This window comes from Eriocheir sinensis, chromosome 22 (assembly GCF_024679095.1).
Source record: "Eriocheir sinensis breed Jianghai 21 chromosome 22, ASM2467909v1, whole genome shotgun sequence".
In the NCBI taxonomy this organism is placed as follows: Eukaryota; Metazoa; Arthropoda; class Malacostraca; order Decapoda; family Varunidae; genus Eriocheir; species Eriocheir sinensis.
The window spans coordinates 9,275,481-9,290,903 of record NC_066530.1 but is presented as its reverse complement, the minus strand read 5'-3'; the positions used below and the strand labels follow the sequence as shown (position 1 = coordinate 9,290,903).

General features: G+C 43.2%; 1 protein-coding gene across 1 annotated transcript in view; it reads left to right on the top strand.

Moving 5' to 3' along the window:
- The window catches only part of LOC127002004 (cytochrome c oxidase assembly protein COX15 homolog), a 53,547-nt gene that overhangs the window by 5,434 nt on the left and 32,690 nt on the right, over positions 1-15,423 (top strand). The window contains exons 2-3 of the mRNA XM_050867325.1: positions 7,049-7,205; positions 14,273-14,405. Coding sequence (XP_050723282.1) covers positions 7,049-7,205; positions 14,273-14,405 — 290 coding nt within the window. The remainder of the gene's footprint in view (positions 1-7,048; positions 7,206-14,272; positions 14,406-15,423) is intronic.

The following is a 15,423-nucleotide window of genomic DNA, read 5'->3' as shown; positions in this document are numbered from 1 at the left end:
GAGAGAGAGAGAGAGAGAGAGAGAGAGAATATCCATATCGCCGAGATATCCACTCAGGCACTCGGTCTCAGCCTCACTCGTGTGAGGAAGAAATGAGGGACACCATGAGCAACTGGTTAGTATTGGTACGGGTACCGAGCAGTCTGGTACCGGTACTGTACCGTTAGTACCGGTACCTGCCCACCCCTATTGTTGAGTAGCGTGGCAGCGTGGGTACTGTATTGTTGTTTAGGTGGCGGTTAGAGAGAGAGAGAGAATATCCATATCGCTGAGATAACCACTCAGTCTCAGCCTCACTTGTGTGAGGAAGAAATGAGGGACACCATGAGCGACTGGCTAGTATTGGTACCGGTACTGTACCGTATAGCTGGTACCGTTAGTACCAGTACTGGTACCGGTACCTGTCCACCCCTATTGTTGAGTAGTGTGGCAGCGTGGGTACTGACTGTATTGTTGTTCAAGTGGCGCGTGGGAAGAACTGAGCTCAGCTGTGCGGCCGCGGCGCCGTGTGAGTCCAGTTGCGCGAGACATCTGGTGGCCAGTCCATAAAATATTGCGTATAAGTGAAAAAACGTGTAAATTAAACATTTCTTTGGATTTTGGACCCCGCGTTATTTAAAAAATGCGTAAACCAAACTCGCGTGCATATTTATTTTGGTACTTCCACCAGGGCCACCAGATAGCAGGTACAGTTCAGTGAAGGACCCAATTGACTGCACGTCCCTGAATCATAACATGGCTAATGTGTCGGTATTATTTTGGTCTCCCCAGTCTCTAGATGGCTTTTCTTACCCTTCTCATTAGAAAAGGGTGAGAATTAGAGCTTCTCATTCTGAGTAATTTGAATCCATATATACCCACTGCAAATTATTTGTAATGCTGACAGTGATTTTTGAAAGTTAGTTTCTAGCAGGCACATTGGGGGGATGGGAGGGAGAGCGTAACATCCAGGGCCCGGATTCATCAACCTTACCAGCCACGCCTCCGGTATCTCTCACATTTACTGGAGCGCTACCAGAGCTGCGGCATCTTTCAAACACGGGATTCATCAACGATATGGTAACGCTCTGGTAACTCGCACCCCAGCAACAATTGGTTGGGCTGGATAGCCAATCACGTGCGACCTTTGATGCTGTATTTCAGCTTTCACGTGTCGTTTGTTTACTAATACACAGACTTCAAAATCAAGATGTGTATTGAACGGGTAAATTCTGCCTTAAAACAAATAATTAGCGTGGTAATCCCTCAATTAGATGCGTTTTTTTTTTACGAATGAATGCACGTTACTTGTATATTTATCCTTGAAATAAAAATATACTCGCTTATGTAGCCTATATTCTGAACATTTTTGTATGTTACCTTCATAGTTTTCCGTCGCTAACACCAGCTGCGTGTCTCGCTATCACAAGATTGGGTATTATTCTAATGTTTGCCCATACTCACCCCTCGCAACCAAAATTGGCTAGGGGGCCATTGTCATCATGCCTCACTGGTGCAGACAAGCAATGGGTGTGGGCGTGGGAAGCTGTGGCTGCTGAGGTGAATGGCGTAAGTGGCTTTGTGAGTAGTGTGGAGGAGGTCAGAGCAAAATTCTACGACGTTAAACTCCACAGCAAGAATATTGGAGACTTGAGACGGGAGGTGACTGTCACAGATAGAACATTATTCCCTCTGCAGTGTTTTAACAAGCAGGGAAAAGTCATGTGGGTGGACAGTTCCACAGACTTACATACTACAGAGTGCGGCCTGCAAGTGAAGCCGGCCTGAGGCCGTGCACGGGTCTGCCCAGTTCATCACAAACCGACGACTTCACACGCCTCACTCCCACCCCGTTTCCTGACCCCAACATTCATTTTTGAGAAAAATGGAGACCACCATCATCTTCCTGAGAAAATTCTGCATCACACTAGCATAAAATTGTGACAATAATTTGTAAATGCACATACGAAAATCAGAGTTAAATGAATAGGGAGTACACATTTTCTTGCATTTATTTCTCTTCAACTCCTTCGTACTCAGCTGGTTTTTGTCACATCGCTTTTATAAGCCCAGGTCCTAAATCTGCATGCTTTTCTGCTTCTGATGGTGTAGGGCACGTCACGAGGTAAAAATATTCATAGGCTCAAAATCACCTCCGAACACGAGCCTCGGCAGTGTCTACCCACTTACCACGCCTGCGGTAACTCAGTTATGGGTGCTCGGAGCCTCGGTAACTTTTGGCCATACCATGGGTCCGGTAAGTGGTTGATGAAGGCAGATTTACCGGGTGGGCGGAGATACCACAAAACTTACCAGACAGAGGTCTGGTAAATGGTCTGATGAATCCCGCCCCAGGGGGGTCGAGGAGGGTGAAGCCCCCCGTTAGCTTGGTTACATCAAGTTAGGTTGGGGTAGTTTAAATCTATTCGACATGCAGTGTGGGGCGACGGTAATACACAGCACAGGATGGGACATGATAGTGGCGGCACACTACGTGGGCCAGTGTTGCGAGAAATATCTCCGCAGAAATAAGTTGCTGTGCTGTCCACCATGCATGAGCGCTAGGGGAATACACAACAGGAAAAACATTAATTTGCCTGGTTTTGTTCTAGTTTGTCCACTTGTGATCTTTGTGAGCAGTGAGCGAAATATAGAAGTATACAAGTTGAACCTCTCTGTGAGATATTTTGCAGCAGCAGCGATGGGTGCACAATAGACATTGAAAAGTCTCATGTTATTAGTGATTTAATGATTTGCGGGAAAACAACAAGCAGATTAATTTAAAACAGGCTGAAAACTACCAGAAAAAAATAGTTTCGTCCAGAATAGAGAGATTGGTGAAAGACCAAAATTTTACCAGTGTTTCTTTTATGGTTGCCAGCTTGTATGAGGTAAATACTCTTTTTATGTATGTATTATTTCTCTGGGTGCAGTGTAGTAACCATTAGCTTCTGGAAAATTATAAAATTTTCAAAATATTGATGTAAAAAGCATATGAGCTCAGTTTAGAACAACGCATTCGATAAAATTCCAAAATTCACCCATCTCACTCTGGTGGATGAAGCTGTATTTTTTCTGGGAGATTTCAGTATGTTTCGAAGGAATCAGCCAGCTGTTTCTCTCACTACACACCATTTATTTTTCATCTTCCCTGGCTCCTTCAGAAACTAACGATTTGTGATAAAACCAATTAACTGATTAATATAAAACAGACCAAAATTTACCTTAAAAAATTGGTTTAATCATCACTGATTAGTCATGTCAGTAGTGTGTGAAGTGTGTATGTGGCCAGTAAAATTCCGGAAGTATGCTTATGCTCACTGGGCTGCTGACTGCAAGGGACCAATGGTGCAGTGCAAGTCCTATCATGTATTCATTGTAAATAAGTTAAAATAACTAAACGAAATCTAACTACATAACTTGACCTGACCCAATTCGAGTAAATCTAACTTAACCATGCCTGACCTGTGCACTGCTGCCTCTTACGAATCACAACTCTGCCTGCACCTCCAAATCTGTTCATCTTGAGGAAAGCTGCAGTCTTTCTTACACTTTGGATTCTCAATAATCTTTGGTAGAACAATGGGACTACGCAAAAAGTCCGCTGATTTTTTTCCAATGCTGTAAAATCTTTTAATGCAGGCGAAGCAATCACCATAGCACCCATGGCATTGAGACATCATTTGAGACTGATTCAAATTCTGCTTCTCCCTTCCAATTCAAAATGCAGTGCTGTGATTGGTTGAATTTAGGAGGATTTTTTAATTTTTTATTGGTAGAGGCATTGTTTTCACCTATATGTAGAAACAAGGCTGCTTCTCTCCCTTCCTCCCTCTCTTGATATATCTCACTAGATCAACTTGGTGGTTGGCACTTGATTTAGTACTTGTCAGAAGTTGTGGTGGAATCACTGCGGTCAACTTGAAAGTCCACTGCCATGATTTAAATGTTAAAAAAAAGAACAAGTGATTTGTGGCAGCAAAACAGTTTGATAGTGTGTTGTATGTGCTCAAAGTACTCCTATAGCACCAAGGTGATCTTTGCTGAGGTGGCTGTGTTTCTAAATTAATACCACACATTTTGGCAGTGTGGGGGGTCAGGCTTGGTTAAGTTAGCTTATACATAGTTATGCCAGGTCATGTTAGATTAGATTTAGTTTATTTAGATTTGTTAAATTGTTAGCACAACTCTAATACTGTACTTACATTTTTTTTTTCATGTGACCTATAGGGTAAGGTAACCAGTAGGTACGCAAAAAATCGGCGATTTTTTTACACTCTGACCTGTACCCGCTATACTATTTAAGCAAACTACATCAATTATTGTTTGCAAATAAAGGAATGGCTATAGTTTCATGTGGTACAAGCATTTTTCGAATAAGATTTAACTGTACAGAAAAAATGGTGTATAAAGTTAGTGCGTACGTTTAGGCCTACCCCTACCCATTAGGTACTCACCCTTGTCCAGTAGGTACTCATTAATTTATAACTAAAAAACTACAACAGCTAGAAGAGTCTCCTTTGGATATTTTATTCATTCAACCTCCCTTTATATGTTAGTTTATTTGTTTTTGGTGATCGCAAAGCAGTAATTAATGTATTCATGTAAAGGTGATGAAAACACAAAAAAATACTTTATTCTCTAATTTCTTAATTCAAATACGCTCCTCTGTCCAAGTATAGGCATAATGTTGATTTGGTTACTAAAAACAATAACCTGAGTACTACAATTACTGAATTACATTTTAGTAACTCTGAAAAAAATAAATATAATGCTGCATAATATAAAACACTAAGAAAAGTGCTCCCTCCGTTATGTGAAGAAATTATCCATCCATGTAAATGAAAAGAATTATTGGGCATTTCTTCAAGAAAATAGCTCAAAAGCATAAGTAAATCTAAAATATAGATATTGAATCTAATTGGATCCTGAATAGGCTCTAATCAGTTGTTAAACTTAATCAAGTGAAATGTATATTGTAAAGGAAAAACTTTAGTTTTAGTGAATAAGAATATAGGACTTCCTTCAAACAAAATAGCAGTTATCACTTTACAATTTGAAGTGGGAGATAAGTATTTCCTTTATAGAAGTAGTAAATGCAAATCCAGAGCACTCTTTATATTTTTGTCACTGTGTTTTCGTTGAATTACACTTTTCTTTGTTTTCTTTTTCTTGGGCGAATGTGCCAACTTAGTTTTTTTCTTCTTGGGTGACCCTGCCATATTTGTAATACCTGTATTATATTCTATTGTGTTCCTGTAAAGAAAAAAAGTTGAAAAAGGAAGGATGACCAGTAGGTACGCAGTGCATGTTGCCCTGTAGGTACGAGAGTACCTACTGGACAACATGCACTGCGTACCTACTGGACAGCCAGTGGGGTAAGTTTGATGAGGTGGCACACAGACAGTTTTCACAGGACAGTGCTTCTTGTTCTCATATGCCATAGAGCTTGAGTTGTATTGCTGTGGATTGTGGCATACGTCTCTCTAGCAGTCATTTGAAAAAATGCGTACCTACTGGTCAAGTCTTGATTTCCTTGTCCAGTAGGTACGCACCTTTTTTCCAGTTTATAGATATGTACTGGAATAAAACCAACACCTATTTCTTGAAGTTTACCCTCCCAAATCAACCTGCAAAAAGGAAAAAGAAAAAAAAAATACACCGGAAACAAGGCAGACAACAAAAACGAAATTTGCAATCCTTAGCATTTCCCTAAGAAAACTACCACATTTCCTAATTGCATTCTTTTAGGGTACATAGTTTTTATGATATACATGTTATTTGTGGGATACTTCTGTATATGATGGAGGGATGGTTGAAGTATAATATGATATGAAGTTTGTTGATTTTGCTTTGGTCTTTTTTTGTGGGGACATTTTTAAATGCCAAATGCGTACGTACTGGACCACTGCGTACCTACTGGTTACCTTACCCTAGCGCCGGTAGGCTATCCATCTGGGCCTGATGGTCGGCCCGAGCCCGTCATGGCGCAGGCAATTGTTTATAGTGGCACCATTATTATTGGCTCATGCTGCCCCCCAGAGCTCATTCTTGATTTCACTTGCGTTGTACAGCTTCTTCTAGAGTCCCGGTTGATAGGTGGTCTTCAGGACAGCATGTGGGTAGTCTTAGGCCACTCGGCGGTGACTGAAAAGTCCCAGGTGGCTGGCGGCAGATTCGAAGCCACATCATGGACAACACATCAAACGCGGGGCCGGCATGCTAACCACTCAGCCACATTGAGAGCATATGCTATAGCTGTGCGTGGCAGTGTGGTGGTGTTCATCTCTGTCCCGTTGGTCCTTTGAGCCTGTGGTGGGAGAGAATCCTTGACCCAATACAGAGCCAGTGTAACTTCCAGGCTAGTACCACAGTTTACCATCCCCTGATTTCCTCAGGGTTAATTATTATTGACCATCCCAAAAGGAAGGGTGAACAGATGGGTGGGCTACATAGCCTACTAACTGCTTAGGCTGGGAGTCAAACCCTTGCCCACAAATTCGTAGTCATGGACGCTAACTGCTGCACCACGGGAGCATATAGTACATAACAGCTAACAGAAAATTAAACTTAAATATAATAACAAAGAGTTTATGATCATAGCCAAGCACATCACATATTGGCAGTGGGTGGGTCGGGCTGAGTTAGGTTAGGTTAGATATACAGTAAAAGTCTGATAATTTGTCTTTCAATTCTTCAGCAATTCCTACGGTAGAATTAGCTGTTCACCAGGCCCCTGAGGAGAGTCCACCAGCGCTGTGGGCACCATTTGCAAGAAAAAAATGGGGTTGGCTAGCGATTCATCTTGGGGTTGTGTAGCAGTGATAGCTTGTCTGGGCTTTAGACACTTATAGATGAAGTTAAGCTTCATTACTACTTGCACATGCTGCTTATTTATACTACTCAATATAAGGAAACTATTTTAAGAATCTGCAACCCTGTGCTTTTTTTTTTTTTTGTGCCAGAATTTAACATTCTAATGATGTTTGCTCATAGTCTATGCCTCCACTTTCATTCTATCCAAAGCCTTCTCCACCCTATTGCCTGTCACTAATGCTGCCTGTTTCAGGTGACACACCTTCAGCCATGTCTGCGTCGCACCACTGTAACACTGGCCAAAGAAGGCCAAAGTGTGGTGTTAGAAGAGTTGCCTGAGGTTGGAAAGAAGTGGGTCAGCAGATGGCTGTTTGGGTGCTCCGGCATGGTGTTCGGCGCAGTAGTCATCGGTGAGGCCCACAGAACTAATATGGAATAGCTGGTCTGAGTGACTGCTGATGAAACAGCTCCTGGTGTCATGCTTAAATGTTCTTTTTAGCCAAAAAAAAGTACAGATATGTAAAATTCATTTGACAGGCATCTCATTCATATATTGGTTTATGGTATTTAGTATCTATATATTTTTATTGGCCTTAACGGAGCTTATCTTATTATTTTTTTTTCAGTGGACCAAATGCTAATTTCCAGAGGTGGGCACGGTACTTAAAAATCAATAGTGCGTTTGCGGTAGTGTGGTACTTTTTTTGGAGTAGTGCGTTTGCGGTAGTGCGGTCCCATTTTTTTTCTTTCCCAGTGCGGTACACAGTGTGCGGTACTGTGGTAGTGGTAGTCAGTAGTCAACATAAAAAAATATTTCAGTGCCTATCCTGGCTATCCATTGACTGACCAATAACTTGTCAGATACAAAAAAAAAAAGAAAAAAAAAAGGGGAGGACGGGGGGAGGGAGAGAGGGAGGTAAAGGAGGAGGAAGGGGGGGACAGGGGAGGAAGGAGAGGGAAGGGAATGCAACTTTCCGAGGGAGGAGGGAGGGGACAGGGAAGGGGGAGGGGGAGATCAGCGTCATGTGAGAGAGGAGGAAGTGGGAAGGAAGGAAGGAAGGGTGGTGCGACAGCTGCAGTACACACTAGCCAGGGAGAAAGGGTAGGGAGGATAGCCAGGGAGAAAGGGTAGGGAGGATATGGGGGAGGGGAGGAATAATATTCTCCAGTGTTTGAGAGAAAATGAAGGATTACTAATATGGAAAGTCATGACGGGAACAGTGAAACAGTATTCAAACTGTCTAACATATAAAGACAAAACACACCGTGGGAAAGCTTTATACACTGGCGTCTCAGGCCTCAGCGAAGAAACCACGTGGAAATTTCAATGAGGAGATAATTTTAATAATAATAATAATAATGATAAATTATTATTATTATTATTATTATTATTATTATTATTTTTTTATTATTATTATAATTATAAATATAATCAAACAATATTGATCTTGGCTACATTGAGAGAGAGAGAGAGAGAGAGAGAGAGAGAGAGAGAGAGAGAGAGAGAGAGAGAGAGAGAGAGAGAGAGAGAGAGAAAGTAGAGGTTACAATGAAGTTAAAAAACAGATATAGTATGTACTATGGTCTATGATATGCATCAAAGAAAAATTTGTACGGGACATGAGATTGAGCGGCAATCATGTTAGTGCTTGCTTGTACTGTTGTACACTGCCACGTACAGCCATCATCAGAGGCAGTCATGGCGCGCCGCCTTGGGTTGAGTGACGAACAGATTTACTCTTGAATCACTGATTCTGATGACTGATATACCGATTGATTGATTGAGTCCGATTCACTGTGGTAGTGCGGTATTTTCAGAAAGTTTGCGATAGTGCGGTACTTTTTTGTGATGCTGTACTACCACACTACTGCACTAACTACCGCACTTGCCCACCTCTGTTAATTTCACCAATAATGTTTATTCAGTGCCTGAAAAATGTTGATCTTAATTAAAACATTAATTTGCATGAAATTAAAACACACGTGTAGTGTTAACTGATGTCACTGTCTCCGGAGTTCCCTCTTTTTTGTTCATTTTAGTCCCTTCCATCACTACTTCTTTTAGCTAGAAAAAACACTTCATGGATTGAACGGGAGTAATGTTAAACTCACTGAGGGAGTTAATGAGGTTTTTGATATGATGGTTGTTCATAGCAAGGCCAGTAGCAGCAGTATCCTGAGTTCAGAATGTAAGTACTGTGCAGTAGAGAGGCTACTGTAGCATACTGATTGCCCCAAGGGTTCTAGAAGACTAGACTTCTCGACTTGCCCTGCCCACGCTGTCCCCTCTCGCTGGGCTGAGCCACCTTTGTCAACACATCATCAAACCTGTCAAATTCAACCCTAACAGCTGCTCATGAAAGGGAAACTATCACACATCACACACACACCATTTTCAAACACAGTGTCACAATTTCTGAGGTAGTGGGTGACCTGACAGCTTTGAAATGCTATAGTACCCTCTCGAGTTTCGCGATCCACGAGTTTCTCAGTTAGTCCTAAATTCTTACAATTTCGACTCGCGCATTATCACCCCGAGTTTCGCGCTGCTTTGACACGTACGGGTCACGTTTACTTACCATCGGCGTCACGCTCGCTACCTTTAAAGGTAGTATCACACTGGACATTTTCCTCTAAACATTGTGGCTATGGCGAGAGAGAGAGAGAGATCGGGTCGTTTTGAAGCCGCAGTTGAAGGCGGCTGCCTTATGATTGGCTGCCAGTTCTAAAAGCACACTTGTGATTCGCTAGGAGTCCGATGACGTCATCGCCGACACTCACCCTATCAGCAGCTGCACTGCCTTAAGGCAGTGTCACAATGGCCGTTTTCGTCCAACCGTTGGGGCTACGGGCAATGCCCGTACGTCCAACCGGGAGCGAGTTCACGGTTATCCGTAAGCTTTTTCTTCCCACCGCGTTAGCGGCACATAGGGCAACCGGCAACTCCAACTTCTCTTGGTGTGCGTCACACACGGCCAAGGTCGGTTGCCCGTATCCACATCCACAAAGTAAACAAAGCACTTGCCCTGTATTAACATGGCGTCGTCTGCTAAAGTAAGGGCTCTCGTGGCTTGTGCTGCCATTACGCAAGTTATGGACTTATTGCTGCAGTTAAATAGAAGGAAGAAACAGTTGTGGGTGTGGTATGCCTGTGGTTCCTCCATGCCAGTTCTCATTGTCACCACTGTGCGTGCGCAGCCAACCCACCCATCTTGACTCAGCCACATAAACACATGGATCAAATAACAACACACACACACACCAAACTCATTAGGAATCATTGCAGATGTTTCTGACAAACAGAAACGACTTCACCATTTCTTGAGTGTGTTAGAACATATTTGGTGAGTGGCTCACGTGAACCAAACCTAGCTCTTGGCAAGAAGAGAGCAGTCGTCTTTAACCCGTGGGCTTCGGCTATGGGAAAGCCAAAAAGTGGCTGAGAAACGACAAAATTACACTGCATTTTGAGACTAAGAGCATGGAATGTGCATCAGAGTACTCCTCTCATAACCATAAAGCCGTTAAAAATATTTACTATTACTCAAACTGCATTCTTTTTGGGTGGTGTTTGTTATAAAATAAACAGTCTCGTGATGCGTGGCATCAAGACAAGAGTCGCTTGTTGTCTACTACAGAGAACTTCACAAGTGATTAATGTATGGATAGCTAATTCAGTCTGCCATGACCTTACAGCACCACCTATGACAAAAAAGCCCACCTCAAGATCACTCACCCATCACAATGACCTAGGGCATTCATGGTGGCTTGTGCTATGCCACCACCGCCTACAATTAGCTCGAATTAGGTGTTTTATGGCGAGCCCTTTTTAAGGTCCACCGTAAGCCCAGAAAAGGGTCTGCCGACATTCTTGGGTTAACACTGCTCTCTTCTTGCCATTAGGTATGTTTGGTTTGTATGAACCACTCACCAAATAAGTTCTAACACACTCTAGGAAATGGGTAAGCCATTTTTGTTTGTGAGAAACATCAGCCATGGTTAATGATGACTCTGGTGTGTGCGTGCGTGTGTGTGTGTGTGTGTCTTTGTTGTTACTTGATCCACGTGTTTATGTGGTCAGAGTCTAGATGGGTGGGTTGGCTGCTCACGCACAATGGTGACAATGAGAACTGCCACGGAGGAACCACAGACACGCCACACCTACAACAGCTTCATCCTGCCATTTAACTCCATAACGTGGGTAATGGCAGCACAAGCCGCGGCAGCCCTTTCTTTAGCAGACGACGCCATGTCGATACAGGGCAAGTGCTTTATTTACGTTGTGGATGTGAATACGGGCAACCGACCTTGGCTGTGTGTGACGCACACCCGGAAAAGTTGGATCTGCTGGTTGCCCAAGCTGCTGCCAACGCGGTGGGAAGTGTGACACCAGGTTACGGACAACCGACAACTTGCTCCCAAATGGGTGCACAGGCGTTGCCAGTAGCCACAACGGTTAGAAGAAAATGGCCAGTGTGACACTGCCCCAAGGCAGCGAGGCCGCTGACCGGGTGAGCGCCGGCGATGACGTCATCGGACTCCCAGCGAATCACAAGCGTGTTTTCAGAGCTCAGCCAATCATAAGGCTTCATCTGTGGCCTTAAAACGACCCATTCTCTCTTCCTGTTTTCTTCCTTTTTCCAAGGTACGTATTTTGAGATAACAAAGGAGTGAAGGAGGAAAAAAAATGAGCTCCGGGGGGCAACATGAGCCAATTATATTGGTGCCTCTATAAACCGTTGCCTGTGCCATGACGGGCTCGGGGCCGACCATCAGGCCCAGATGGATAGTCTATCGGCGCCATAGCCCACATGTAAAAAAAAAAAAAAAAAAAAAAAAAAAAACACGGGTCGGAACATATAAGCGCTTTTTCAGTGTTTTCAATACCTCGAGTTTCGCGATCGTCGAGTTTAGCGCTATACCTTGAGAACGAAGCGAGCGCGAAACTCGAAAGGGTACTGTATAAGAGATAAAACACACTGCATCAAACCGTGCTTGACTCAAAAACCGATATGTAAACTCGCTTTGAGTAGTACCAAAAAGGTATAGATAGTGCATGATAGCAAAATACTTTGCAGATTAAGTGTAGTGGGAAACAACTCGATGCTGTGCTTACATTACACTTGGGTCGGGAGTCACTGACAACATGTGATTCATTGTGGGTTAAACAATCCTTGATAGACTGTGCTTATGACCTCATCCTTGGCTGTGCCAGGTCACCCATACCTTAGGAGTTCTCACACTCTGTTATTTAAAGAGGCAAATGGCAGTTGTGTTACATTTTCATCTCTATAACCAGTAATTGTAAGGGTTGGGGCATTGACAGGCTGATACTGCGTTGATAGAAGTGGATGAGCCAGGCCTGAGAGACCAAAGGGAGGTGGGGCAGCGGTACACCACGGAAGCCTCTGTGCCTAAGCCCCATAACAATCAGTGCCAAACACTTCATCAACTCCTGTAATGTGAGGCTTGCATTGCTCCTGTTGATTTAGTAATGATTTCTAGTACTTTTTCTAAAGGAAATGTATTGATAGTAAGGGTTCAAATTAAAGAAATGGATGAAAGTCCTGGGTTGGCAGAAGTGATAATCCCTATATATACATGTATCCTTGGCTGCAGCGAGTGTGTAAGTCTGATGACTTCATCACCAAGACATTGGCAAACAAATATAATCCAAGATGTGCCCAAACTCTTCCTTCTTACGAAAAATCCATTACAGTACCCTCGCGAGTTTCGCGCTATCCAAGTTTCGTGAACCTCGAGCTTCACGTTCGATCCTGAATTCTTATCATCCCGACTTTCGCGCATTACCAGTATCGCCCCGAGTTTCGGACTGCTCTGACTTGTACTGGTCATGTCTACCTACCGTCGGCATTACGCGCAATTCCTTAAGGCGGTGTCACACTGGCCGTTTTCCTTCAACTGTTGGAGCTACTGGCAACCGTGGTTGCCCTTGCGCTCTACCGGGAGCAAGTTGTCATGCAGTTGTCCGTATGGATGGAAAACGGTACGTTGGGGGTACAAGCAACCGCGCAGCTGTATGCAAACAAATAGACAACAGCAGTGGCTGAGGAGTGAGGAGCAGTGGAAAATGGCCAACCAAAAGGAAACTCGTAAAGTAGAGCTGCATTGTTTACTATTTAATTGATACAGGGTGACTGCTTTGTTTATGTTGTGAATACGGACAACCGACCTTGGCCGTGTGTGACGCACACCCGGAAAGTTGTAGTTGCTGGTCGCCCCTATCACCAACGCGGTTGGAGGACAAAGGCCCAGTGTGACAAAAAACGCAGTCACATGAGCTATAGTTTCTCGGGAATTGCCCACCGAAATTATCTTCTGACAAATTTTTGCCTAGAATTTATCTTTTAGTTTGGTCATACAGAGGACTGTTGCATTCTGGGATATATCAGCTGAAACAAACAAACAATGGATCCAGACGTAGCAGAGTTTTCTTTGTGGTGTTTGATGAAAAAAAAATAGTGAAAGCATTTGTTGCTTCGTGAGGGGTTAGCTCGGAGACAAAGGGAGAGTGTGTTACGGCTTGCTACCATTAAGTGCTTCGAGAACTTAGCAGTGAGGACCCAGACACAATGAGGCAGTGGCTTCGCTTGGACAAAACTCGAGTCCAAGACCTGCTCAACCTGGTTACTCCAAGCTTATCAAGCTTTGCGGAACTCATTGTGGTACTGGAATAAACACGCAGATAGCTACTGAACCTATCAGCTGATACGCTTCTTGTGACCACAACTTACCACCTCACGAGAAAATAACCCACGTGCTGTTGACTGAGTTTCTGACTAGAATTTCAATGAGCTTCTCGTGAAATGCAGCCGACTTTGAATCTCTGTACAAAATTCTCAAGAAACTAGCGGTTGGGTGACAGTGTTCACACGTGCTGGGGCGAGACTCACAGAGAAACACGGAAATAGCCCGCGGTAAAAGCTACGAACTAATGATATAACTATCAACGTCGACTTCAGATTCACAAAGCTTTCGTTTCGTCATAGTTAGAGGCTGCTGATTGGATGAGCGCCATCGATGACGTCATCAGACTCGGCCAATCACAAGCCTGTTTTAAGAACTATCAGCCAATCGTAAGGCAGCCAACCACCTTCGGCTGCGGCTTCAAAACGACCCGTTTTCTCTTCACATTTTCTTCCTTTTTACACAGTATGCATTTTGAGATAACTAGGAAGTAAAGTGGGGAAAAAAGTAAATTTCTCCATGGGCTGGAACAAATAAGCGCTTTTTCAGTGTTTTCAATACCTCAAGTTTCGTGATCCGAGAGTTTAGTGCTATACCTGCGGAACAAAGCAAGCGCGAAACTCGGGAGAGTACTGTATATCATAAAACTCACTTTATTGTCTATGTTCTAACTTGTCACTATTGTCAAAAACTTTATTTTGGAAATCATTTGGCAAGATCTTACTGTACCGCACATCCCTGTGAAATATTCATGTGGACCCCCTGACAGGTGGACTTACTCGCCTCACTGAGTCTGGGCTGTCCATGACTGACTGGCACCTGTTTGGAAAGCGACCACCCCTCTCCCAGGCTGAGTGGGAGAAGGAGTTTGCCCAGTACCAGCAGTATCCTGAGTTCAAAATGTAAGTACTGTTCTATCAAATCTCATTACCAAACTTAAAATTAATGATCATGTTAATAATTTTTAAAATGGCCAGAAGTTACTGCATGTGATTCCCACTCATGTCTGGAAACTGAAATCTAGGGTCCTAGTCTGTCTGACAGTTGCCGAACGAATGCCTGGCCAAGTCCGATACAGGTAACTCTCGATTTACGCGAGTGTTGCGTTCTTGAAGAGGTCGCGTAATTCAAAAACAATGTAAATCAAACAAGAGGTAGGTTTCTGTCAAAAAATAAATACTGTAATTTTCGGCGTATAGCGTGCATTTTTTCACATAAAAAATACCTGAAAGTTTAGCCCTGCGCGTTATACGCTGAATGTACAAATTTTTAATGATTTTTTTTCTTCTTTGGGATGTTTTTAAGGGTCTGTTTTTCATCTTATCCAATAACAACGGCAAACTTACCTTTATTATTGTTTATAATCCTTCATAGTCCGAATAGCTGGCCTATAATATGTTACCATAGAATACAGGGCGATCTAATAACTACTATACAAAGACTAAATCGTTGGAAGATCGTCCATGCCTTGCTGTTATCCCGTTTTTCCGTCGGGTGCCATTTGTATGATCTTGATCTTGATGTCACAGGTGGCTTAAGATTGTATGACTAAGGAGCAGTACAAGCTACATAAAAAATCATATTGGAAAAAAATGTCCATGTGTTCATTATTAATTATTAATATTAGTGAGAATAATGGGGTGAATATGATATCAGAATCTGTACACCATGAGTCTTGTACGAGGAGTTATTTCACGCAATCCCAGCCCGGCCGCCATTTGCATTGTTTACAAACCACACAACCACACCCACATAACAAACAGCTGCATGCCGCGTGTCACCAAAACCGAGATATCCACTCGGGCACTCATTCTCAACCTCTCGTGTGAGGAAGATATGAGGGACACCATGAGGGGCTGGCTAGTATTGGTACCGGTACCGAGCAGTCTGGTACCGGTACCGTACCGTATTGCTGGTACC